Below are 23,377 nucleotides of genomic sequence, written 5' to 3'. Positions count from 1 at the left end.
GAGGGAGGGAGCGGGAGCACCTGTTGCCGTGCCTCAGCGGAGCCGGCGAGAGGGCTCTTGAGGAGGCTGGCGGTGGGGGGCGCGCCCGGCCTCGGGAGCGCCCGGTGCAGCCGCAGCGGGGGCCCGCGGCGCAGCGGCGGCGGCGGCTGGAGAGGCCGCTGCAGCGCCTGCGCCATCCGCTGCTGGGCGAGGAACGGCGCGGCGACGGCGGCTGCGCGGCGCGGGTCCATCCGGTTGAGCTCCGCGCCGGAGTAGCCTTGCGCACGCGCCGCCACGGGGTCGAGCATCGGACCCGGCCCCGGCGGACGGCGGCCAAACACGCCCGAGCGCCGGGCCTCGCGCCTCGCGTCGGCAGAGCCAAAGCGGCCGCCGAAGCCAAAGCTGGCTTCGACGCCGGCAGCCGCCGGTCGCGCCGCGAGCGCCGCCTGGAAGTGCGGCCGGGCGTGCGCCAGCGTCGGCCGGAAGACGAGCGAGGGTGGGTCAACAACGAAAACGAGGACTGCTGCCATCCTTCGAGATCTTCGAAGTCATCAGAAGCTGGAAGAGCCCTCCAGAAAGAAAATCTTTATTCACTCACTCACGCGCGATGACGGTCACACAGGAGCGACACACAGAACCACAAGACAAGACACTCAGCCAAACTGACTGCCACACATCCTGAGCGAACTTCCCTAGTCACCCGCGGCCGGACTCCATCCGGCACGCGTCGCTGGGCGCTCAGAGCCGCGTCCCCTGCGAGGCCCTCTACGCTGGGGTCGGGTTTTTTTTTCGGGTCCCTCAGCTGTCTGTAGCGGCGCAACTCACCACTGTCGCTGCGCCGATCGCTCACCGTGCTGTCGCTGCGCCGATCGCTTCGCCCCTTGGCGGCGAGGGCCGCGATGGACTTCGCCGCCACCCAGAACTTCTGCGAGGGCGCCACCCAAAACTTCTGCGACGGCGACGAGAGCGACGAGGAGGACAAACCACAGTTGATCCGGCTCCTCGACGGTGGTAACGCTGGGGTGACCATGCTCCCGTCTGTCGACGGCGGCGTCCTATCTATCGGGCGCGCCGCGAGCGACGACGGAGCGTCCGCTCTGCTCCTGACCGACGAATCGCAGCCACAGCCGCCCAAGGTCTCCGCTCGCCAGGCAGAGGTGCGCCTGGTCAACGGCGCCTTCACCCTGCACGTGTTGAGCAGTGCGACATTCACGTTCGTCAACGAGCAGCACTACATCAAGCCCGGGGGCGGGTCGCCCCCCGCCGTCTCGCTCTTCCACGAAGACACGCTGCGCTTCGGTGGCGGCATCAAGGCATCCCAACGCTACGACAAGTTTGTGTTTAGGGTCCACGCGCCCGAGCACCCCCGCCCCGGCAACAATGGCGTCGCTGCAGCTGCGCAGGGTGGCGTCACTGGCGAGATGCCGATCGTGGCGGAGCAGATTGGCAGCGGCGAGGGAGATGGCGAGTGGGCGAAGGCTAGCCTCCTCCTCCCGGCCGTCGCCACCGAAGCGGCGATCGCTGCGCCCAGCGCTGCCACGTCTTCAGAGGCACCGAGCGCGCCAGCAGCCTCGCTCCTGGGAAAGCGAGCCGCACCGGCGTCGGATGTCATGCTGGGTGCGGCAGCGGGTTGCGCGGTCGCGGGTGGCGCGGTCGCGGGTGGCGAGCCGGCCAGCACAGAGTCGGCATCGGCAGGCCAAGCCTCTGTGGCAGGCTCAGCGGGGCGTGAATTTCAGGTGGCGACGCTTTCTAGTTCGGCCCGAGGCGTCGAGCGCGGCTTCAAGGTGCGTTTCAGTGCGCGCGGGCCCGAGCAGGCCGGCTGGTCTTCGGTGCTGCCGCCAGTGCTCCAATTCGCGGTGGTCAAGCGGGAGTCGATCACGCCGTCGCTGCAGCGCGTGGCGTTCCGTCTGACCGACCTAGCGGGCGAGTTCGAGCCGTGGCTCAAGTTTGTGCGCTCGTCGTCGTCGCGGTGCGGGTGCATGCAACTGCCGGGCGGCGCAAGCGTGATCACCACGGCTGTTGTCGGCAGCGAGCTGGCGTGCGAGCTAGTCGGCGGCGGTGGGGCACTGGCCGAGATGGAGCGGCAGCTCGCCGCCAAGAGCCGCGCAATGAGCGAGCTGGCAGCGGAGCGAGACGCCGAAGCAGCGGCCCGCAAAGAGGCCGAGGAGAGGGCCGTGGAGCTGCAGCAGGAGGTAGAGGAGTGGGAGAACCTCTCGCGCGACGCAGCGACGATGCGCGAAGGCATGGGGCAGCAGGCGGACTGCGGACCGGGCGAGCTGACGCAGCAGGTGGACGATCTGTGGTCGGTTGTCGAGGAGCCCGGCGACGAGCTGCGCCAACGCGACCAGGTGACACCTGCCCCCAGCTCAAGTCCCCTCCGCGCCGCGTGCGCGCGCACACATGAACGCCCTCCCCGCTCGCAGCGGGCCTCGTGTGCCTCACACACCGCGCATTCTGCCCCCCGGGCACACCCACCCACCCACCCTCCCACCGCGCACTGGCCTGGCGCTACCCACAGGAGCTCATGCGAAAAGTGCGGCTGCTGCTGGAGCGAGCACTAAACAGGACCTTCGACGGAGGGCGCGCCGTCCCCACTGGCTTTCGCAAGATGGCGCTGCACGACAAGCTAGGCTCGCTCCGCGCAAGTCGCAACATCCCCGATTCTCTGTTCAGCGTTGCGCACCAGCTCCGCCTCGTGGGGAATGTCGCTTCCCATGACACGGACCACCCCCACCCTCCGCGCGGCCAGCTGCTCGATTTGGTGGCCAGCCTTAAGCAGGAGATGATCCTGTGTTCCCGCTCGAGGGTGCGCAGCGCTAGATTCGCATGGAGGTGTTCGTTCGGGTTCCGTCGATCTAAAAAAGAACGATATTAAGTTATACGACACGTGCGTCGGCCCAACCCCAGGCTCGAGCCGCTCGGGAGACGCGACGACTCTCTCTCTCAGCGTCTGGTCTCCAGGTGCCCGCCTCCTCTCGCGCCTGCCCGCGGGAGCGCGGGAGCGCCGGGGACCGGGGCGGAAGGCTTTTGGGGCCCCACCTCGGCCGAGGGTCCCGAGATCTGCGCTTGGGGTAGAGGGGGGGGGGGGGGAACAGCAACAGGACACGGCCGTGTTCTGAGGTTTTCAATGCATGTGGCTCTTACGTACATTCGTTTTGGAATGCGGTTTGCCGCCGACAACTGGTGAACCTCAGCCTCGCTCTCAATCCTAGAAGTCGAAGGATTATGAGCAGAGCTGCTCGCAACCCTAGACTTTGCTCGGATTGCGAGCGCGCTGGTAGACTAGTTAGTAGTCATAGGCGTCACCAATCACCTTGTGAGCGGAGCTGCTCTTAGTCCTAGATGACGTAGGATTGCGAGCGTAGGCGCTCACAATCGCACAGAGATGCTACGATTGCGAGGAGTGCTGCTCACAATCCTTCGACTTCTAGGATTGAGAGCGACTCATAGAAAAGAATTTTACAACAAAAGGCGGTCCGCGCACGAAAAGAATTTTACAACAAAACTCCCTCGCACGACACTGGGCACGGGACTGGCGCGCACTGGCACTAACACAGGTACACGCTACACCACGGGAGCCGCCTAAGCGACTCCTGCGAGGGCTGAGGGGTGGCCCGTCTACCGTCTACCGGTAGACCGGGTAGACGGTAGACCGTTTGGTAGACGAGTCTACCGCAGTCTACCGGTAGACCGTAATGAACCTACGACACCAGTCTACCGGTAGACTTGGTAGACCGCGGTAGACTCGTCACTTGGAGAGAGAGAGAATTCTTGATACGAAACCACGACGACACACACCAGTCGACTCGCATCGGTTGCCTCCATGAACGGCGGAGCTATTCTCGCGTCCACACCACACCTGGCTCCAACGTGGACACGCCCATAGCTGGGGACACTACTAGGTCACGCATGGCATCAGAAGTTTTATCTCTGGGCCCCGAAAGGCATCTCTAGCAGCGTCGTTACGCATGCGCCCTCCCCTCCTGGGCGCATACGCCTCACGTCTCGACAGAGCATAAGCCCTTGGTGTGCCACGAGACGAGTTTTTCGCCATCGCCGCGAGCAGCAAGCCGCCCGCCGCAAACAGCCGGAGGCATCGCCGCAGCACTGTCTGCGCTGCGCTCCCGCACCCGTCGACGAAGCTCCCCCCGCGGAAGACCGCGCGTAGCGACGCCTTGTCGTTCGAGATGAGCGCGCTTGAAGCCCGCCCACCTACTGCCCCTGAGAGTTGGTTACCGAGTGGGATCAGCTCCCCCCCTTGGGATCGAAGCTTCCACGACCTCGCACCCAACACCACAGGCGGGATCAGAGAGAGACTCCGCACCGGACACCGCCCGGGCACAGACCCCCTACCCGTCGGACAATGCCTGGACCCCTCACAGAGCGGCCCACACACAGATCACGCATCGGCAGATTTCACGCCTGGATCAGGCGTAGACAGCACACACTGGTCACAGTTGCATAGCCCTGCCGGGGGGGACGAGTTCGCAAGGTTAATATTAAAGAATACAAAGTGGTGACAACCACTGAGTTCTCAGTGGACGACGAGCGTCGACTGAACAGAAGAGCGTCCCCGCGACGCCTCGGTGCCTCCCACCGGGTGTGACCATCCGGATCTGCCCAGCCCGCCCTCCGGACAAGCTGGTCCCCGCGATGGCCCACAGTCCGCCGTCACCAGGTTGAGCCCCCTCCCCCCCCAGTCCTCGTACTCGACCACGATCCTCTCGACCTCGTACTTCACCAAGCCTCCTCCCCACTATTCCGAATCTGATCCTCCTCTCTCTCTCTCTCTCTCTCTCTCCATCACTTGGAGCACTTGGAGTGCAGTCATTAGCCTACCACTTTTTCAGCCGCCGAACGGTAGACCGCCGCCGCCGGACGGTAGACCGCCTCGGCCAGTTGAATATGCAGCCTCCAGTTCTCCACTCTGGCGCCACTTTGGCAGACGAGCGCCGGCAGATGCCCTCGCGGCCTGCCGGCGAACGTCCGTCCGGCGAGAACGCGCGATGAAAGTGCGGTCTGCCGCGCGGGCGAAATCTGCCGGTGAGAGAGCTGTTGAGCGCGGTCGCTGTGGGCTTCACCTCATCGCCATTTCCGTGCGAGCCGCGCTCCGTGTCTTTTATGAGATCAAATGAACGTCTTTACACGCTCATCGGGCGGCACCGCTCACTGCAGAGCGCCGCCCTCTCGCGGCTCTCGAGAGCGAGTTTTCGCCAGACAGCCACACGTCCATTATGGCGCGCGTTCTCGCCGGACGGACGTTCGCCGGCAGGCCGCGAGGGCATCTGCCGGCGCTCGTCTGCCAAAGTGGCGCCAGAGTGGAGAACTGGAGGCTGCATATTCAACTGGCCGAGGCGGTCTACCGTCCGGCGGCGGCGGTCTACCGTTCGGCGGCTGAAGGACGAGTCACTAGGGGGTTATACACTCTCTGAGGCCTCAGACCCCCCTCTGAGGACGGGTCGGACCCCTGCCTTGGCGGCACAGAGGGTTTGACTCTGACTCTGTGCCGCCTCTGTGGCCTCTCTTGGCTGATTTTGGCCTCAGAGGGTCCCCGGCCGAGGGTCTGTCTTGGCGCGGCACAGAGGGCGTTGACCTCAGAGGGTAGCCCCCTCTCGGCAGACAGAGGCGAGTCGCGAGAGCCCCGGGCGGAGGCCGGAGCGCCTAGCCCTCCACGAACGGCGCTGACCAGGGAGGGCGGGGAGGGGGCGGAAGCAGCGAGCATGACTAAGGCGCTACTCTACGCTTGCTGCTGCTGCAGGCTCGCCCACAGCGCCCGCGCCGACCCCTGCGCGACAGCTTCGCGCGGCCAGCGCGCAGCGGCGCCGCCGACCCGTCAACTTGAGTGAGGATGTGCTTGGAGCGGCCGCCCGAGGAGGAGGTAGTGATCTCCACATCCGTCCCCTGCTCCAGCTTGGCCATGAGGCGCCGCGGCGTCCTAGTGAACTCGAACTTGAGGTATCCGAAACCAATGGAAGCTGGGCCTGCTGGGGGGGGGGTTCTCTCTGCTTGGCTGGGGGCTCTCTCTGCTTGGTGGGGGATCACGACAGACTTGAAATACCGCTGAAAACTCCCTCTGAGGAGCGGCCTCGCGGGGCTTGCCTTGGCGTCTCAGAGGGTCCCCGTAGCCTCAGAGGCTGCGCCGAGAGAGGCTGGCTTGGCGGCACAGGCCTTCAGAGGGTCGGCCCAGGCACCCTCTGAGCCGCTCGTGGATGGCCTCTCTTGGCACAGAGGGTACCCTCTGAGACGAGCAGATCTGGGCCCCCTTGCCTCAGACCCCCCCCCCTCTGATATAACCCCCTAGTGACGAGTCTACCGCGGTCTACCAAGTCTACCGGTAGACTGGTGTCGTAGGTTCATTACGGTCTACCGGTAGACTGCGGTAGACTCGTCTACCAAATGGTCTACCGTCTACCCCAGTCTACCCCAGTCTACCGGTAGACGGTAGACGGGCCACCCCTCAGTGCGAGGGCGGCGAGGCACTTAGCTCCGTGCACCCGCCCGCCCCCGCCACAGGCAAGCTCATTCACAACCTGCTCTGCGATTGCCGTATGAAAGAACGACCGAGATACGCTGCTTCTGCAGCCCCAGCCAATTCTTAGTGGTCCAAGTCACCTCATCGAGGTATTGGGCCCGCGTCAGCCTTGTTCTGTACAATGTAGCACGTCCGCCGCTTTCCGGAGGATCTCACGGACCCCCCTCCCGAACCCGCCGAACGACTCGAACAGCAGCAGCTGCACGTCAACGTCCTTGTCTTCCCTGGCGTAGCGATAGAATTCTTAAAATACAAGCCTCTCTCACAGCACACTGGCACGACAAGGGCGTGGACTGGCGCGGACCTGGCACGCGCACCGGCTCACCACCGGAGCCGCAGATGGCCGGGGTGGGCAGCGAGGAGGACCAGATGGAGGCGCGCGGGCACCTCCGAGAGCGCGACCTTCCGTGACACTTCCCGCTCTCGGCCGGAACGCGCATCTGGCTCCACACATCCGAGTCCTTGTGGCAGGCGCGGCAAGTCTGCCAGCGGCGGTTGCGCAAGCAGATCTGGGAGCGGGCCGAGGAGCCGGAAGGATTGGCGCAAAAGCCATCCCCAGGCGGCTACGGCGCATGCGCGGGCTCCGCCTTTGGCCCGCCGCAAACGTCGTCCTTGGCCTCTGGCGAGACGATAGTCGAGATGCGGCGAGAGAGCCATAGAGCCTACGCATTGCTGAGATAGATCCAGCATGACACGGAGCGCCTTTCCGGGCGATGAAGCGACACGCCCCCAATAAGACCGTGGTGAGCAAATTGCGGCGGCTCTAGCTATTGTGGCTGTTGCTAGGCACCGCTCTCCCGGCCGCCAGCAACCCCGTCGCCGCATCCTCCGACAGCGGCGAAGTTCACCAGGGCCCCACCCCGAGCTCGGAGGCGGGTGGCGAGCCAGCCCTTGCGGTGGCGAGTCCGCACGAGGCAGCTGCGTGCAGTAGCGTGGCGGCGGTGCCGCAGTTCCCCACCCAAGTCGCCGTCAGCTGCATGCCGTATCCCGCCGAGAGCCCCAGTCCAGCCGCCGCCGCAGCAATGCCATGTCCAAACCCTGACCAGCCCGCACCGTCCACCGTTGGCATGCATTATCCGACTCCCGCTGACAGTCCCACTGCGGCGTTGCACGCGGCGCAGCAGCTGGCGCAGGCGCCGAAATAGATGCTGCGGTCCCTCTTCCGGTCATTCCGGCATGGAGAAGAAACGTAGCTGCTGCCCGATGCAATACACATTCACCGCTCTGTCGTCCCTGAATAGGCGCAACAGGTCGCGGCCGAGCAGGCTATGCAGGCGCAACAGCAGCTGATGCAGCTGCAGCAGCAGCAGCAGTTCATGTGGATGCAGCAGCAGCACGTGCTGCAGCAGCAGCATGGGCTGTCGCAAGGTCTGGCGGAGCCGCAGCAGCCCCAGCACCAGCACGGGAACCCAAAACGTGAGATTGGCGTCGTCGGCCTCGCACCCGCCGCCGCCATGGCCTTTCCCGTCGCCCAGACCTTCCTGCTCCAACCTCAACCCCAGCCCGGCGCCGCGTGGGATGGCTCCTGGCCCGCCGCGCCCCATGAGCGCCACGTTTGAGGTTGCACTCGACCTATCGCTGCCCCGGCCGCTGAGGCGGTGACGGTCGCGGACACTCCTCCTCGACGTACATGTTGGGTAAGGAGCTCAATGGCCCCACACTGGGACTGGCCACAGCGCAAGGGCGGCGCCGGCAAACGCGCGGCGAGCTCGGAGCACGTTGGATCTCGTAACCGTATACCGTAAGAGTTTTGGCTAGTGCCATTTCACTCTGACACGCTAATTTTGAAAACGTCTCCAACGGAGCTCCGTGTTGCTTCCAGCGCCCTCCCCCGCGCTTCCTGCGGCCATGGCCGATGATACTAGTATGAGAGGGGTCATCTGGCTACCGCGAGAGCGACCCAACTCGTCGACATCGTCCGATGATGGTGCCGCAAAGTCAGCCTTCGGAGGCTATCGTGGGGTCGAGCCGGCAGTAGCCGTGACATGTGGTTCCACCACCCCTCGTAGGCTTTGCCTCTGACCGCCACCGTTCCCAGATGTGACCCGCCCACTCGAGTGCGGCGCCCGGATGCTAGTGCTTGAGAAGACACCACAAACGCGGCACGGCCCGTTTTGGATGTCTGCGGAGATTCTGTCTTAGCACACACAGTGAGTCATTCGGAGTCATTCGATGGCCAGAGTGCGATTGTGTGTGTGCGGGAGTTGGTTTGTGCTTTGTCGGGAGGGAGTGGGCAGGCTGCTCACCCACGTGCACCGGGCCAGTGCTTGCACTTTGAATGCCGTGGGGCTCCTGCCCGTGTCCGGGTGTGGAGATGCGAGGGTCGCCCCCCCTTGCCCCACCACTTTGTGTGTGTGGAGAAATTTACCTTACCTTACCTTACCGTTCCCAGGCTGCCTAATGGGATGGAAAGGAAGGCTGGGAGAGCGTATAGAAGCGTGCCCGACCTCGTCGTGGCAACCTGCACGGCAGCGCTGGTGTAGGCGCGATGAGCGTCGTGCCACCTGACCCGAGACGGGTCGCAGGCGTCGTACCGAGTGTGTCGAGACCCCGTGTCCTGATGTGATCTGCACGGGTGAGTCACGTCGGCATCAAAGGAGCGACGTGCGACCTGTCAGAGCTTGATCTCCGATCTCAGTGGCGTCCCGAGTCGTCTCCGGCGGCGACAATTTTGTCCCTCCCCAGGACGCGCAGAGGCAGCTGCGACCCAGCCGAGTAGACGGGCGCACACCGCGCCACCTGCTGCGCAGCTGCCTCTGGATGTCTGGAAGGCACCGAGAGGGACAAAATGGCGCAAATGGTCAAATCAAGGTTTTGTAACGCGATCTGTGCCACAGTGAAATGGCACTAGCCTTTGTCATTTGTGGGATATCTTTTTGAAACGATGGGCTGCTGTGGCGGGGCCTGGGCCGTGCGGGGACGCCCCCCCCCCCCCCCCCAACCGGACACACGGCGACGCAATCACGGACCGAGCTCTTGCGGCTGTTGAAAGGCTCAAGAGGCGAGCCCGGCTCCAGAACGTCAAGCCGTCACGGCCCAAAGTGTCAGCGCGCACCGGGTCGCGAAGGCGGGTCTGACCTCGTGGAGCACGTCGCACGCGCGGAAGAGCACGAGTCGCCCCCCGAGCGGCGCGATCTCCACCGCCTCGCCGTCGCGCCGCCACGCGCGCAGCTCGCCGCCGCCGTCCCAGCCGGGCGGCTGCAAGTAGAGGATGGCGGTCAGGCGGCGCGGGTTCGAGGCGGGCTCCTTGCAGTCCAAGTGAGGCTTGTAGAAGGCCGCGTGCGCCCGCGAGCCGTCGTAGACCGCGGCCTGCGGCACGGGGGCATCTACTGGCTCGTCCGTCCAAAGCGGCGCGTAGTCCTCTTGCAAGACCTCGCAGGCAGCTGCAGTAGGAGAGCCCACACAGGAGTCAGTGCATGGAGGAGACTGCTGAGGACTACGCTCGCAAGCGGTGGCCTGCAGCGGGAGAGGCGGTCTCGTGCAATCTCGTGCAATCTCGTGCAACCTCGAGCCTGCACTGGGAGAGGCACCGCCAGCGGCCAGCCTCCCGCCTCCTGCACCTCCGCGGGCAAGGCGCGCAGCAGGCGGACAGCGAGAGAGAGGGCGCGGCTGCCGCTCGCCTGTGGAGGAGAGTTGGAGGAGGGGGGGGGGGGGGGGGGGACAGTCGCCACGTGGGCCGGTCCCTACTCACACAGATCCGTCGATCGTGGGCAATCTCGGATCATCTCGGCGAGGTCTCGCCTCGAGCTGGTCTGCACTCAGCCAGCCGATCCGGTCGTTGCGCACGCCTTGCGCCGCCTGGTGCCGCACCTCGGACAGCCTCGCCTACCATCAGCGATGAGCAGTCAGCAGCCTTGCGCCGCCTCGTGACGCTACTCCTCGCACAGCCTCGCCGATCCGTCCATGCTCTGCAATCTCGTGCAATCTCGTGCAATCTCGTGTGATCTCGTGCACAGCCTCGCCGATCCGTCCATGCTCTGCAATCTCGTGCAATCTCGTGCAATCTCGTGTGATCTCGTGCACAGCCTCGCCGATCCGTCCATGCTCTGCAATCTCGTGCAATCTCGTGCAATCTCGTGCAATCTCGTGTGATCTCGTGCACAGCCTCGCCGATCCGTCCATCGCCAGCAGCTCGGAGCGAGCCGCCGCCACCTCGGCGGGAGATAGCGCGCCGTCGACCTACTCACAGCCGTCGGCGTGATCAGGCGCTCTTCACACCCCCGGACCGAGCCAGCGCGCAGCCGACCTGTTCACGGCGACAGCTGTGATCAGACGCTCTTCACACCTCCGACATAGCGAGGTATCCCGCCCACCACGGCGATGCCATCTCCGTGCGACGGCCGCAGTGCGCTCCTCACTCCGTCGGTGATGAGTTGAGACGCGCGGCGCCACCTGGCGGGAAGGGGCGGAGGAGCTCCTGGCGTCGAGTGGCGGTGGCGGTGGCGGTGGCGGCGGCGGCGGCGGCGGCGGCGGCGGCGGCGGTGGCGGCGGCGGCGGCGGCGGCGGCGGCGGCGGCGGTGGCGGCGGCGGCGGCGGCGGCGGCGGTGGCGGTGGCGGCGGCGGTGGCGGTGGCGGTGGCGGTGGCAGCAGGTTATGCGGACGTGGCGGTGCCGAGTGATGATGTGTGCAAAGCATTTGGAGAGTGCAGTCGCGCCGGCATTGCGCCGCCGGCACCGCGGACGCGCCGCCCCAGTAGTCTCCCGACTGCTGCGCCTCTTCGATCAGCTTGCCAGACAGTGCTCGCTCAAACACGGCAGCCGCGAGCTGCTCGGCCGACGCCAGCTCCTCCTGCCGCCGCACTCCGTCCGACAGCAGCTTCTCGCGGACGGCGGCAAGCTCCGCAGGACCGAGGCCTAGGACGGCGCGGCCTGTCGCCGCAGCGAACTCCTCTGCGCTTGACGCGCGCGCCTCCCAGCCGTCGGCCGAGCGGAGAGAGGCGGCGAGGCCTGCCAAGACGCGAGCCTTTGCGGCCGCTGCGAGCGACGCAAAGTCGGAGCTAGCGCAGGTGCTGGAGCTACTGTCCGAGGCGGACGAGACGTTGGAGCTAGCGCACGGACGGCACGGCGGCCGCAGGCGCCAGGCAGCGTCGCGATCTACACAGCGAGCGGTCGAGTGGTGGGCTGAAGCGGCCATTCGTGCAAAGAGAGAAAAAGAAAAAACAGACAGATTGGGTTGTCCGGATATTACCGCCGGCGGGCTGGCTCTGGCTGGCACCGCGCACTGAAGCGCTCGCGGCGTCCGAGCCGGGGCGGACGGCAGCGGTCGCGACGGAGGCGGAGGGCTTGCGCTTCGACAGTGGCGTTCTCAGCACCCGAGAGCACGCCTCCGGCCGAGCCTGCCGACGAGACGATCCTCTGCGGCCGCACGCACGAGCACAACGGCGGCGCCATTGGATGCGTCCTGCCTGCTGGCCACGCCGGGCAGCACTCCTTCACTCTGCAGGGCAAGCGGGCTCGCTGCGTCAAGCGCCCGTTCGACCCGTCTGATGTCGAGGCGGAGGTGGAGGTGGAGGTGGAGACGACGGCTACAAAGGCGGCGTCAGCAGGCTCGGAGGCCACGTCTAGCCAGGAGGCTCTGGTGGCGGAGGCAGAGGGCTTGCGTCTGCACCTCTCCAGCGGCAACGGCACCGGCTACAGGGGCGTGGCGCAGCTCCCCTCGGGCCGCTTCCAAGCGAGGCGAGGTGTGGACGGAAGGAATGTCGCCCTACAAAGAATTTTACAAAAAGAATTTCGCTAGCTCGGGGTGGGTTCTTGCCACGCCAGCCCACAGCGTAGAGAGTCAAGACACAGTCTGCCCAGTGGGTGTGACTCGGCCAGCCGAATGAAAGACTACTCGCGCTCCTCTGCTGCCCTCAGCATTCTCACTCCTCCGAGTTGCTGCCCGAATCACTGTCCTCTCCGCCGCTGCTGCCCTCTCCGTCAGAGGAAGTAGGCGTCGGCGGCCGGCTCGCCCACATCTCGACCTTCTTGGGCAGCAGCTGGTCAGACAGGTCCTCTCCGTGGCCTAGGCAGCCGTCCTCGCCCTTGCCCCACGTGAAGACAGCGCCATCGGCGGTGAGGGCGAGGCAGTGGGTTCCAGCCGAGACAGCGACGACGCGCTGGCCAGTCAAGGCCTCGACCCTCTTCGGCAGCAGCAGCCTCTGCTGGTCGCCGTGGCCCAACCTGCCGTAGCTTCCAGCGCCCCAGCTCCAGACGGCGCCGTCGGCAGTGATGGCGAGGCTGTGGGCGGCTTCAGCCGACACGGCGACGACGCGCCGACCAGCAAAGGCCTCAACCTTCTTGGGCAGCAGCTGGTCCTGCGCGTCGCCGTGGCCCAACTGGCCCCCGCCTCCAAAGCCCCAGCTCCAGACGCCGCCGTCGGCGGTGAGGGCGAGGCTGTGGCCGAGTCCAGCCGCGACAGCGACGACGCGCCGCCCAGCCAAGGCATCGACCTTCTTTGGCAGCAGCTGGTTCTGCTGGTCGCCGTGGCCCAACCTGCCGTCGCCTCCAGCGCCCCAGCTCCAGACGGCGCCGTCGGCAGTGATGGCGAGGCTGTGGGCATCTCCAGCCGACACAGCGACGACGCGCTGCCCTGCCAAGGCCTCGACCTTCTTCGGCAGCAGCTGGTCCTGCTCGTCGCCGTGGCCCAACTCGCCATAGTAGCCATAGCCCCAGCTCCAGACGGCGCCGTCGGCGGTGATGGCGAGGCTGTGGTCGTCTCCAGCCGACACAGCGACGACGCGCTGGCCAGCAAAGGCCTCGACCTTCTTGGGCAGCAGCTGGTCCTGCTCGTCGCCGTGGCCCAACCGGCCAAGGGCTCCATAGCCCCAGCTCCAGACACTGCTATCAGCGGTGAGGGCGAGGCTGTGGCTGCTTCCTGCCGACACGCTAACGGCCAGCGGAGAAGTGAGGCGGGCCGGCGTGTTGAGCCGCGTTACGCCCTCGCCGTGACCGAGCAGCCCGGGTGACTCAGTTGCTGAGCCGCACGACGAGAGCCGCCCCTCACCGTCGATGAAAAGGCTGTGCCGCTCGCCTGCCGACGCCCTCGCCGGCGGGTTGGACTCGCACAGCAGCGCCGAGTAGCACAGCCACCGCACGGCGCACTCGCCCTCTGGCAGCGCCGGCAGCTCGAAGCCGCGCTCTTGCGCCCACAAGCGGATGCCCTCCACCGCGAGTGAAGTGTGGAAGAGGAGCGAGACGGCCGCGACGCGAGCGATGTCGGCGGGGTCGCTGCGAGAGACGACGCGCACGAGGAGGTCCGTGGGGAGGTCGAGGAGGCGGGTGGGCGGCGGCGTGCTCGGCGAGGGCGTGGAGGTGGTAGCGGCGAGGCGGCGCGAGCGGCGGCGCGGCGGGGTGGGCATCGCGAGAAAAAGAAATCACGGGCACGCAGGGGAGAAAAGGGCTTGCATTCAAGCGAGACACCGCTAGTCGGCTCCGCGATGCGGAGCGGTGCATGAAGGCCGGCGAGCCGCTCACGGTGAAGCTAGTCTCCGAGGCGGACGGGACGTTGGAGCTAGCGCAGGGACGGCACGGCGACCGCAGGCGCCAGGCAGCGTCGCGGTCTGCGCTAGCGGTCGAGTTCTTCTTCGCACGACAGCAGCCTCGAAATCAGTGGCCGTCGCCGACGCCACCATACTCTGCGCGCACAGCTGATGCCGCTGGCACCGCGTACCGAAGCGCTTTTGGCGTCCGAGCCGGGGCGTGCGGCCCCCGAGCCTCAAGGGGCAGCGGTCGCGACGGAGGCAGAGGGCTTGCGCTTGCACCTCTCGAGCAGCAACAGCAGCACCGGCTACAAGGGCGTGTACGAGCACTTTGGCCGCTTCCGAGCGCAGCGCAAGGTTGACGGCAAGGATTTCGTCCTCGGCAGCTTCGACACGGCGGTGAAGGCGGCGGTGGCGTATGCGCGGGCGGTCGGCGAGTACCAGCCTCCGGCTCCTCCGGCGGTGGCCGCGGAGGCGGAGGGCTTGCGATTGCACCTCTCGAGCAGCAGCAGCACCGGCTACAAGGGCGTGTTCAAGCACGAAACTGGCCGCTTCGGGGCAAGGCTCAGAGTCGACGTTAGGTGGGTCTCCCTCGGCACCTACGACACGGCGGTGGAGGCGGCGGTGGCGTATGCGCGGGCCTTCAGCGAGGCGTCGGCAGTGGCGGCCTCAGCAGAGAGCCCACCCGAGAGCGCGCCGCCGGCCGAGCGTGCCGACGAGACGATCCTCTGCGGCCGCACGCACGAGCACGACGGCGGCGCCATTGGATGCGTCCTGCCTGCTGGCCACGCCGGGCAGCACTCCTTCACTCTGCAGGGCAAGCGGGCTCGCTGCGTCAAGCGCCCGTTCGACCCGACCGATGCCGAGGCGGAGGAGCGCAGCGAGGGTGCGTCGACACAGGACGGCGACGATTCGGAGGGGGACGTGGAGGTGACGGCAGGAAAGGCGCCAGCAGGCTCGGAGGCCATGTCTAGCCAGGAGGCTCTGGTGGCAGAGGCGGAGGGCTTGCGCCTGCACCTCTCGAGCAGCAGTGCCACGGGATACTTGAGCGTGTGTAAGCACCATTCTGGCCGCTTCCGAGCGCAGCACTACGTGGACGGCAGGCAGGTCGTCCTTGGCTGCTATGACACGGCGGTGGAGGCAGCGGTGGCCGTCGCGAAGGCGGTCGGGCAGGCTCCGGCGGTGGCGGCGGAGGCGGAGGGCTTGCGCTTGCACCTCTCCAGCAGCAACAGCACCGGCTACAGGGGCGTATCGCACCGCTCCTCTGGACGCTTCCAGGCGCAGCACAAGGTGGACGGCAGGCTGGTCTACACCGGCTGTTTTGACACGGCGGTGGAGGCGGCGGTGGCGTACGCGAGGGCGGTTGGGCAGGCGCCAGCGGCAGGAGAGGCAGGGTCGTCGGCAGCGGCGGGCGAGGCGTCCGACACGGACGAGGGCGAGCCAGGCGACGCTGGCGGCGAGGCTGCGGCCGCCGAGGGCAGCAGCGACACGGGCGAGGGCAGCAGCGAGCAGGAGGCTGCCTCCTGCCTCTGGGTCGCTTGCGACCGTTGCGACAAGTGGCGGCGGCTGCCTAGCGGCATGCCAGGCCCGCTCCCTGCCGAGTGGTTCTGCTGGATGCACCCGGACCCGGCGTGCCGGGTGTGCGAGGCGCCGGCGGAGGAATCTGGGCCGAGGCGGGCGCCATCTGAACGCCAAGGGGCAGCGGTCGCGACGGAGGCGGAGGGCTTGCGTCTGCACCTCTCAGGCAACAGCAGCACGGGCTACAAGGGCGTGTACGAGCGCGACTCTGGCCGCTTCAAGGCGCTGCACTACGTGAACGGAAGGCCTGTCCACCTCGGCTGCTTCGACACGGCGGTGGAGGCGGCGGCGGCGTATGCGCGGGCGGTCGGGCAGGCGGCGGCGGCAGGAGAGGCAGGGCCGTCGGCAGCGGCGGCGGGCGAGGCGTCGGATTCGGACGAGGGCGAGCCAGGCGGCGCTGGCGGCGAGGCTGCGGCCGCCGATAGCAGCAGCGAGGAGGAGGAGGAGGCCGCTTCGCCGCCCCTCCGCGCTCCGAGCTGCAAGACGCTCGGCTGCAACCTCCGCCTCTGGCACGCGGGGCCTTGCAGCACCGCCGTCACAGGCAAGCGGGCGCGGGTTCTCACCGACAAGGCGCGGGAGGCGAAGCGAGGCAAGGGCGCGGGCGGCGGCGGCGGCGGCGGCGGCGGCAGCGGTAGCGGTAGCGGCGAGCGGCCGTCCTGTTCGAGCGGTGCCGCGCCCTCACCGCCCGAACAGCAGCCAGGGGTGGCGGGGGCGGAGAAGGAGGACGAGGTTGAGGTTGAGGTGGAGCAGGAGGAGTCCGAGGCGGAGGAGGGGGAGGGGGAGGAGGAGGAGGAGGAGGAGGAGGAGGAGGCGGAGGAGGAGGCGGAGGCGATGAGCGAGGACGAGGTGGAGGAGGTGGCGCCGCCGCTTCAAAGCCCCTCCGCCGGCGCTCCTTCGCTCGCAGGCGGCGACGTGCAGATCTCCGCCGCATCAGGCGCTCCCAAGCCACCCCCGTCATGACTACTGTCAGATGCACTCTCACTGCCTCCCTTGCCTGCGCCGCACAGGCCTGCTGCCCGAGCACCTGCCGCACCAGCGGGCGCTCTGCCCTCTCCACCCCTTCCATGCGGCCGAGAGGCCGGTCGCGGCGCCGGCCGATGGCAACGAGGCGGCCTGCCCCAACTGCTACTGCTTCGCGTGCGACGCGCCCGTGTCCGCGTGCCGCCACTGGCGGGGCGGCGAGCCGAGGGTGCCGGCGCACTGCAACGCGCACGCCGGCAGCGCCGAGTGGCGCACGCATCGCTCCAACGCCAAGCGGCAGCGCACGCGGGCGGCGCGGGCGGCACGGGACCCGCTCGGGCTGGGCTGATAGAATACTGCACGCGCTTGCCGCAGCCCGACGCTCGGTGGGGGACACGGTGGTCGTACGACGACGACGTTGGCGTGTGTGTGGCCCGACCGCCAACGGCAACGCGCCGCGACCCGGGACCCGCGGCCGTTTAAAGAGACATTGAGATCTTTCGCGGATACTGTGTACACACACGTATAGAGGCGTGTTTCAAACGTTTTCCCTTTCCCAGACGCACCGAGCGAGCGCACTGGAGAGTATAAGAGGCGACAGCGGGGACGCGCGCGGTTCAGCCACAGAGCCACCCGCGCGTCGGGACCGTGGGCGCGTGCGCTACATCACCCTCTAGCTTGCCGCCCGCGGCAGCTCGCCGGCGGCGTCTATGCTGCACGGCTCGAGCGGCCGGTTCTTTGTGCCCGAGACCGGCACCGCCTCGAGCTTCCGCACCACCTGGCGGGAGATACGGCCGAGATATGGGACAGCGCCTTGCCGCCCGCACGCACCGACTAGCGCCGCATCTCGGCCAGCGCCGCATCTCGGCCAGCCGCATCGGCTGCGCATCACGGCTATACCACGGCTGTCTCTCGGCCGCTTCTCGTGTGCCATCACGGCCGAATCTCGTCCGCATCTCGCGCGCACCTCCATCCCCTCCGCCACCCGCCCGAACGCCTCGTACCGCCCGTCCAGGAAGCCGGCGTCGCCTGCCCAAAAGAAGAAAATCCCCCGGGAAGGTGCCTGGGAGCCGGCGGTGACCGAACCGTCGAAGGTTCACATCTCGGCTGCCTCTCGGCTGCCTCTCGGCTGCCTCTCGGCTGCCTCTCGGCTGCCTCTCGGCTGCATCTCGGCTGCATCTCGCCGACGAGCTGGATCAGGAAGCGGCTGTCGCTCTGCCCCGAGCCGCCGCCCTTGCCGCTGTTGACCATGCTGACGAGACCCGCCGTGTTGTGCCTGGCGGGCAGCGGGTGCCGCGGGGATGTGAGCCACAAGCACTCGCCGTGTCGGAATGTGGGAAGACATGCCGCTCGGCAGCTGTCTCGGAAGTGTCTCGGAGGTGTCGCAGCTGTCTCGGAGGTGAGTCGAAAGCGTCCCGCGCCGGATCGCGTAGTTGTCGTGCGCGAAGGTCGGCCCCGCGTAGCTCGGACCGCTGCCTAGACCCCACGAGATACAGCCGAGATACAGCCGAGATATAGCCGAGGTGCGGCGGGGTGGTGTCCGTCCGCGAGGCGCCGCTGTACGGTCCTCCGGTGATCTGCCCGCCCTGGACCGTCAGCCCGGACAGGACGGTGTAGAAGGAGGAGCCAGCGTACCTGATTCACAGCCGCAGCCGTGAAGAGACGTGAAGCGGCGCCCGTGAAGCCGACGCCGTCGCGCGCCACGAGCGGGTGTGTGGGCGGGGAGAGAGGCAGCTGTGGCGCACCCGTAGCCCTTCTCACCGGTGCAGAGCGCGCGAAAGTTCTCCACCGCGCGCGGCGCCACCTCGCCCCACAGCTCGATCACGATCTTGCCCGCAGGCCGGCCGCCGATGCTCACGTCGAGGAAGCAGCGCGACGTGACGGCGGGAGGCGAGGCGAGCACGTCGATCGTCGGGCGCCGCTCCTCGTCGAGGACGATCTGGCCGTCGGGGCCAACCTTGCCGACCACGGAGGCGCCGCCGCGGGTTGAGCCGTCCGTCGCTGGCGCGGCAATCGCACGGCGAGGCGGCAGGCAGCGCTGCGTGGCAGCGGCGACGGCGGCGCCGACAGCGGCTCTCCTGGACGCAGCTGGCGTGAGGGCGTCCACGGTGGCGAACAGCAGGAGTAACATCGTCTGTTTGGGGCTTTAGGCCAGCGGCGCCAGCGGTGTACCTCGCGCGTCGCAACCGCGGAAGAATTCTTAAGATACAAGCCTCTCTCACAGCACACTGGCACGACAAGGGCGCAGACTGGCGCGGACTGGCACACACACAGGCTCACCACCGGAGCCGCCTAAGCGACTCCGTTAAGAACGGCAATGCACTCCGCACCATGCACAATGCCGCTCTCCCCGCACGCTAGCTCGTTCACCGTCTGCCACGCCACGGCGGTGTGGAGGACGACAGACAAGCGCTGCATCTGCAGCCCGTGCCAGTTCTTGGTGGTCCATGTGACCTCGTCCAGGTGCTGAGCGTGCCGCGGAAGAATTCTTATGATACAAGCCTCTCTCACAGCACACTGGCACGACAAGACCGCGGAAGAAGAATTCCGGCTGTATCTAGCTCCTCGGCGGCGTGCCGTTCTCCCATCCCTCCCTTGGGTTGTCCGTTTTCTTTCTTTCTTTCCTCGGCCCTCCCTTGCCTGTCCGTTTTCTTTCTTTCTTTTCCTCGGCCCTGGATGTGAGGTTACAACCGACTGCACTCCAAGTGCTCCAAGTGCTCCAAGGGGTCTAACTATTCAGCCTCTTAACTATTCTCGTTGTAGCTCGGCCGAGGCCCTGCAGCAAGTCGCGGATCTCGTTGGCGGCGAGAGCTGAAAAAAATCACCGCCGGAAAAAGCATCCGCGAAGTTGCCTTCCTATCTATCTCCAGTTCGCACCTGTGTCGAGCCTGTCTGCTGTGAGAGAGAGTTCTTTTGTTTAAAATCTATCTCTCTAGTTGCCTCTTTGCGCCGCTCGCTCGCGGCGGCGGGAGACATGGCCGCCGATGCGGCTCGGACTCGCTCGGCGGGCCTCCGTCCCACAGCCGCCCGGGCGTGCCACGGGTCGGCCTGGCTGGCGCTGCGCTGCTCGCACGCTGCACTGCACAAAGCTGTGACAACAAGGGGAGGCTCCTGAGCTTGAGCGTTGAGCAGTGCAGCTGCGGGCGCTCGTGGGCGGCTGTGCAGTGGTGAGAGTGCCTGATTGGGGGCGAGTTGGTGCTGCGCCAGGGTGCGAAGCATGCCCTCTTGCTCTGTGCTGAGGCATGCTGGCTGGCGCCCAACACAATGCCCTGGATGCATTGCTCTACGCCGGAGTGGTTCTCGACGTTAGTTAAAATGAACTCGGGCACGGGACGCGGCACAAACGGGGCACAAAACGCCAGGCAATGAATTGACATCTCCCATGAGTGCGAGATAGGGCTACGTAGCAGTAGGCAGCTAGCCTGTGAGGAGGGCGTCCATAGACACCTCACAAGACCCCACACACGGTCTCGACCGTGCCTCGCCGGCCGGCGAGATTGCTAGAGGTGGAGCAAGCCTGCTCTAGCCTCGCATGTTACTTCCTGTTGTCTGTTGTTCGTTGTGCCCTTGTTTGTACTCTTGGCACCTTGGAGTGCTGGGGGGGGCGACAGGGGGGTGACGCACCCACTGCGGCGTCCCTGCCAGGGCGAACATGAGCGTGCCTATCTGATGTTCATTCAGATGGCTGCCGTCGTCGATGACGACATCGAACGGCTGCCTTCCAGCCTCATCAAAGACGCGCTTCAGATCGGCGGTAGAGTTCTGGTCGCCAGTGTGCATCACCGCGGGCGCCGGCGAATCCTCAGCTCCAATGCTGCCGAATTCGGATCCTCTCCAATCGGCCGCCATCACTGCTGCGCCAGCCCTCTGCTTAACCCACGCTCGAGCACAGTTCGCATCGAACTCCATCACATGCAAGTCGAGCTTGACCCCTGGCGGCGTGAGCGCCTGCCAGATCCCAACGCTGCCACCAAGGGAGCGCCGCTCCCAACCTGCACCGCAACCCAAGCCGATCTCGAATATGCGCAGCGTGCGCTCCTCCTCGTTGGAGCCGCGGCACTTAAGGCGGATGATTTGCGGGAGATGTTGGTGGGCGGCGCCGACGCCGCCCAGGATGCCGTGGGCCGATGGTGCGGAGGAGCGGCCGCTCCCCCTCTCGGGGCGGCCGCAAAACCTGTGCAGCAGCAGCACGCCGAGAACGCGCCTGCTGGGGGTGAGTCGCAAAATGTGAGATTGCGGGCCCCGCCGCGATTACTTTCTCCCTCCAAAGTGCATGTGCCTTGGGAAGGGGGTGCAAGCACACCTCCGCTACTCGGAAGATAGGGTCGTCTGACTCGATCGCGAGCGAGCGCGGGTAGACGGCGGCGTGCGCAAAGCGACGGCTCGCGCGCGACCGCGGGCTTGCGCGTCGGCCGTGCGCGGGCAGAGGGTGCTGAGGGGCGAGCGGTGGCGGTCGCTCGCCCGGGCAACCCGCGCGCGGGCGGCGCGCCGCAGCGGGGATCGCCCAGGGGCGCGGCGCGTGCTGGCTGCGAGCGGGCGCTTGACATCGTTTTTGAGGAGAGATAGCCCCAAAATGATCCGCCACTTGAAGCACACAGTGTGTATGTTAGTGAGGTCACCCACACCTCCCCATATTTCGAGGCGTGGATGCGAGGGGCGGACCCGCATCTCCCCATACCTCCCCGCACCTCCCCATATCTCGAGGCGTAGATGCGGAGCGCGACAGACCCGGGCTCTGACTCTCACACGAGGGCGACACGCACTCGGCTATGGGGAGATGTGGGGGGAGATGTGGGGGGAGATGTGGGGAGATGTGCTCTGACTCGCACACGAGGGCGACACGCACTCGGCGGCATTCACTTGTCTCTCCAGCCCCTTTTGCTCACTCACCGACTGTGGCGCACTCACGACACAGGTGCTCGACCCGCTCGATGACGCGAACAACGCGGGCAAGGGCTGCTACCGCTTCTGCCAGGTGCAGGCGCTCTTCCGCGCGGCGCTCGCCGCCGCCGCCTCCGCCGCTGGCGACGCGGCCGACCGCGCGGTGGCGAGCGGCCAGGCGAACTGCGCGCCGTCGGCCGAGTGGAATCGGCGAGAGTGGGCGATTGAGGGGTTGAGACTGGACGGCAGGTGGGATGCGCCATCGACCTCGGCTCCCTCGTCACTGCGCTCATGGACGCGTCTGCGGGCGGCGAGCTGGCGGGCGACATGCCGCCGCCGGTGGCGCCTGCTGGGGCGTGAGTGCCGTGGGGGCTCGCGAAGGGTGGGAGGCGGAGAGGGGACGCGACCCCAGCACCCTCGCCGCATGCATGGATTGCGACTATGCGCGTCACACGATTCGCGAGAGACAGCGCAGTGTATGCTTCCTCGAGCTCGCGACGTCCCTGTCGAGCGACGTCAGGGCGGGATCTCATTTTGGGACAGCTGTCAGCTCCCAAGACTCAACGATGGGTCGTTCCTCGTAGCTACTAGCAAAGTCAAAAGGATGTTCACGCTCGACCCGGTCACGCTGCTTCGCAAGCTCGAGGCGGAGTCGCCGCCGCTGCCGCAGGCGCGCGCTGCCGGCCTCGGCTGCCTCTCGGCCACCTCTCGGCCGCCTCTCGGCTGCCTCTCGGCTCTCTCTCGGCTGCCTCTCGGCCACCCCTTTTCTGCCTCTCTGTCGGCGACGTACCGGCTCTACCTCTCGGCCGAATCTCGGCGGCGTCTCGGCGGTGCTCTGCGCCTCGCTCTGCCCCTCGCAGGCCCTCGCCTCCGGCCGCGGCACGCTGGTTAGTTTTACGCGCCGTGGTGTGTCGAGTGCCGCGAGATGGCGCCGATGATGTACCGGCTGGAGAAGGAGTACGCGGGGCGCGTCAACTTCGTGCTCGTCGACGGCGCCGACCCGAAGAACGAGCAGCTCGTCTCGCTCTTCAGCGTCGACGGCGTGCCGCACTTCGGCTTCATCTCGGCCGAGCGGAAGCTGCTGCAGACGCTAATCGGCAACGTGCCGAGGCAGGCGATGGAGGCTAGCCTCAGGCGGCTGCTGTAGCAGTACCGGGGGGTGGGGCGGCCGGAAGTCAACCAACGGCGGTACGCTTTTTGTCGCGTTGTTGGGATTCTGTGTGCAGTGCCGAGGGAGTGTGTGTGCTGTGTGGCTGCACATGGGGGTCTTTCGCTTTTTCGCAAAATTTCGGGCAAAACGCGCACTAAAATCCAATTCCAAAGAAAGAGGTCCGATCAGACAGACAGACATCTAGATCTAAAGCCGTCAGCCGGACGATGGCGTATGTCAGCCCTCAGCCTCACTCAAAGCGGCGAAAAAATCCTGTGTCCTGTGACCGACCTGTGTCAGCAACTCGTCGATGGTATAGCCTGGCGGCGGGGCTCGCAGCTTCTCCACGCTACAGAGCCCGTCCCCGCCGCGGCACTCCGGCGCAGGAGCGCCCGCACGGTCGCACACCGCTGGCAGAGGCGGCACGCCCAGGAAGGCGAAGAGGCGGCGCATCGCATCCTCGCACGAGGCGCGCGAGGCGGTGAGCTCCTCCGAGTAGACGTGCAGCAGCGGCGTCGACGGCGCGACCTTGTCCCGCGCGTGGCGGAAGAAGGCGGCGTGCTCGCGCCGGAAGCGAGCGTACGAGGTGCGGTTGGCGCGCGAGCGGCTTGCGGCGCCGGCGGCGGACCAAGGCGGGAAGCAGCCGCGGCAGCCCGTGCGCGCGTTGAGCCTCGCCCACGCCTGGTGGTGGACTGGTAGTAGCAGACTGGTAGGAGCAGACTGTGGTAGTAGCAGACTGGGAGTAGCAAGCGTCTCTCTCTCTCTCTCTCTCTCTCTCTCTCTCTCTCTCTCTCTCTCTCTCTCTCTCTCTCTCTCTCTCTCTCTCTCTCTCTCTCTC

The 23,377-nt window shown here is 66.7% G+C and overlaps 7 protein-coding genes across 7 annotated transcripts in view; 3 read left to right on the top strand and 4 right to left on the bottom strand.

Annotated features, from left to right (window-relative positions):
- EMIHUDRAFT_461289 (hypothetical protein) overlaps nucleotides 1-509 on the bottom strand; it is a gene marked incomplete at both ends in the record, with an annotated part of 4,135 nt that extends 3,626 nt beyond the window's left edge. Inside the window, one exon of the mRNA XM_005770376.1 lies at nucleotides 21-509. Coding sequence (XP_005770433.1) covers nucleotides 21-509 — 489 coding nt within the window. The remainder of the gene's footprint in view (nucleotides 1-20) is intronic.
- A 369-nt stretch (nucleotides 510-878) lies between these two features.
- Nucleotides 879-5,377, top strand: EMIHUDRAFT_196018 (hypothetical protein; the record flags this gene model as incomplete). The annotated part of the gene is made up of 3 exons (XM_005770375.1): nucleotides 879-2,327; nucleotides 2,498-2,785; nucleotides 5,252-5,377. The coding sequence occupies 3 exons, from the start codon at nucleotides 879-881 to the stop codon at nucleotides 5,375-5,377; spliced, it is 1,863 nt and encodes a 620-aa protein (XP_005770432.1).
- A 3,513-nt stretch (nucleotides 5,378-8,890) lies between these two features.
- Nucleotides 8,891-11,644, bottom strand: EMIHUDRAFT_196017 (hypothetical protein; the record flags this gene model as incomplete). The annotated part of the gene is made up of 4 exons (XM_005770374.1): nucleotides 8,891-8,908; nucleotides 9,590-9,820; nucleotides 10,042-10,065; nucleotides 11,186-11,644. The coding sequence occupies 4 exons, from the start codon at nucleotides 11,642-11,644 to the stop codon at nucleotides 8,891-8,893; spliced, it is 732 nt and encodes a 243-aa protein (XP_005770431.1).
- A 2,497-nt stretch (nucleotides 11,645-14,141) lies between these two features.
- On the top strand, nucleotides 14,142-16,857 carry EMIHUDRAFT_95831 (hypothetical protein; the record flags this gene model as incomplete). Its single annotated transcript, XM_005770373.1, has 2 exons — nucleotides 14,142-16,403; nucleotides 16,519-16,857. 2 exons carry the CDS (start codon nucleotides 14,142-14,144, stop codon nucleotides 16,855-16,857), a joined length of 2,601 nt encoding a protein of 866 aa, XP_005770430.1.
- A 324-nt stretch (nucleotides 16,858-17,181) lies between these two features.
- EMIHUDRAFT_447906 (peptidyl-prolyl cis-trans isomerase) lies at nucleotides 17,182-18,926 on the bottom strand (the record flags this gene model as incomplete). Its single annotated transcript, XM_005770372.1, has 6 exons — nucleotides 17,182-17,286; nucleotides 17,697-17,784; nucleotides 17,930-17,984; nucleotides 18,064-18,143; nucleotides 18,254-18,509; nucleotides 18,839-18,926. 6 exons carry the CDS (start codon nucleotides 18,924-18,926, stop codon nucleotides 17,182-17,184), a joined length of 672 nt encoding a protein of 223 aa, XP_005770429.1.
- A 3,355-nt stretch (nucleotides 18,927-22,281) lies between these two features.
- EMIHUDRAFT_61622 (hypothetical protein) lies at nucleotides 22,282-22,536 on the top strand (the record flags this gene model as incomplete). Its single annotated transcript, XM_005770371.1, has 1 exon — nucleotides 22,282-22,536. A coding segment is annotated over one exon (255 nt), but the record flags the coding sequence as incomplete, so codon positions are not given.
- A 240-nt stretch (nucleotides 22,537-22,776) lies between these two features.
- Nucleotides 22,777-23,377, bottom strand: part of EMIHUDRAFT_196012 (hypothetical protein) — a gene marked incomplete at both ends in the record, with an annotated part of 1,391 nt that continues 790 nt past the window's right edge. Inside the window, one exon of the mRNA XM_005770370.1 lies at nucleotides 22,777-23,220. Within this exon, the coding sequence (XP_005770427.1) occupies nucleotides 22,777-23,220 (444 nt within the window). The remainder of the gene's footprint in view (nucleotides 23,221-23,377) is intronic.

Source organism: Emiliania huxleyi (genome assembly GCF_000372725.1).
Source record: "Emiliania huxleyi CCMP1516 unplaced genomic scaffold EMIHUscaffold_4, whole genome shotgun sequence".
NCBI lineage: Eukaryota > Haptophyta > Isochrysidales > Noelaerhabdaceae > Emiliania > Emiliania huxleyi.
This window is presented reverse-complemented; position numbering and strand designations above follow the sequence as displayed.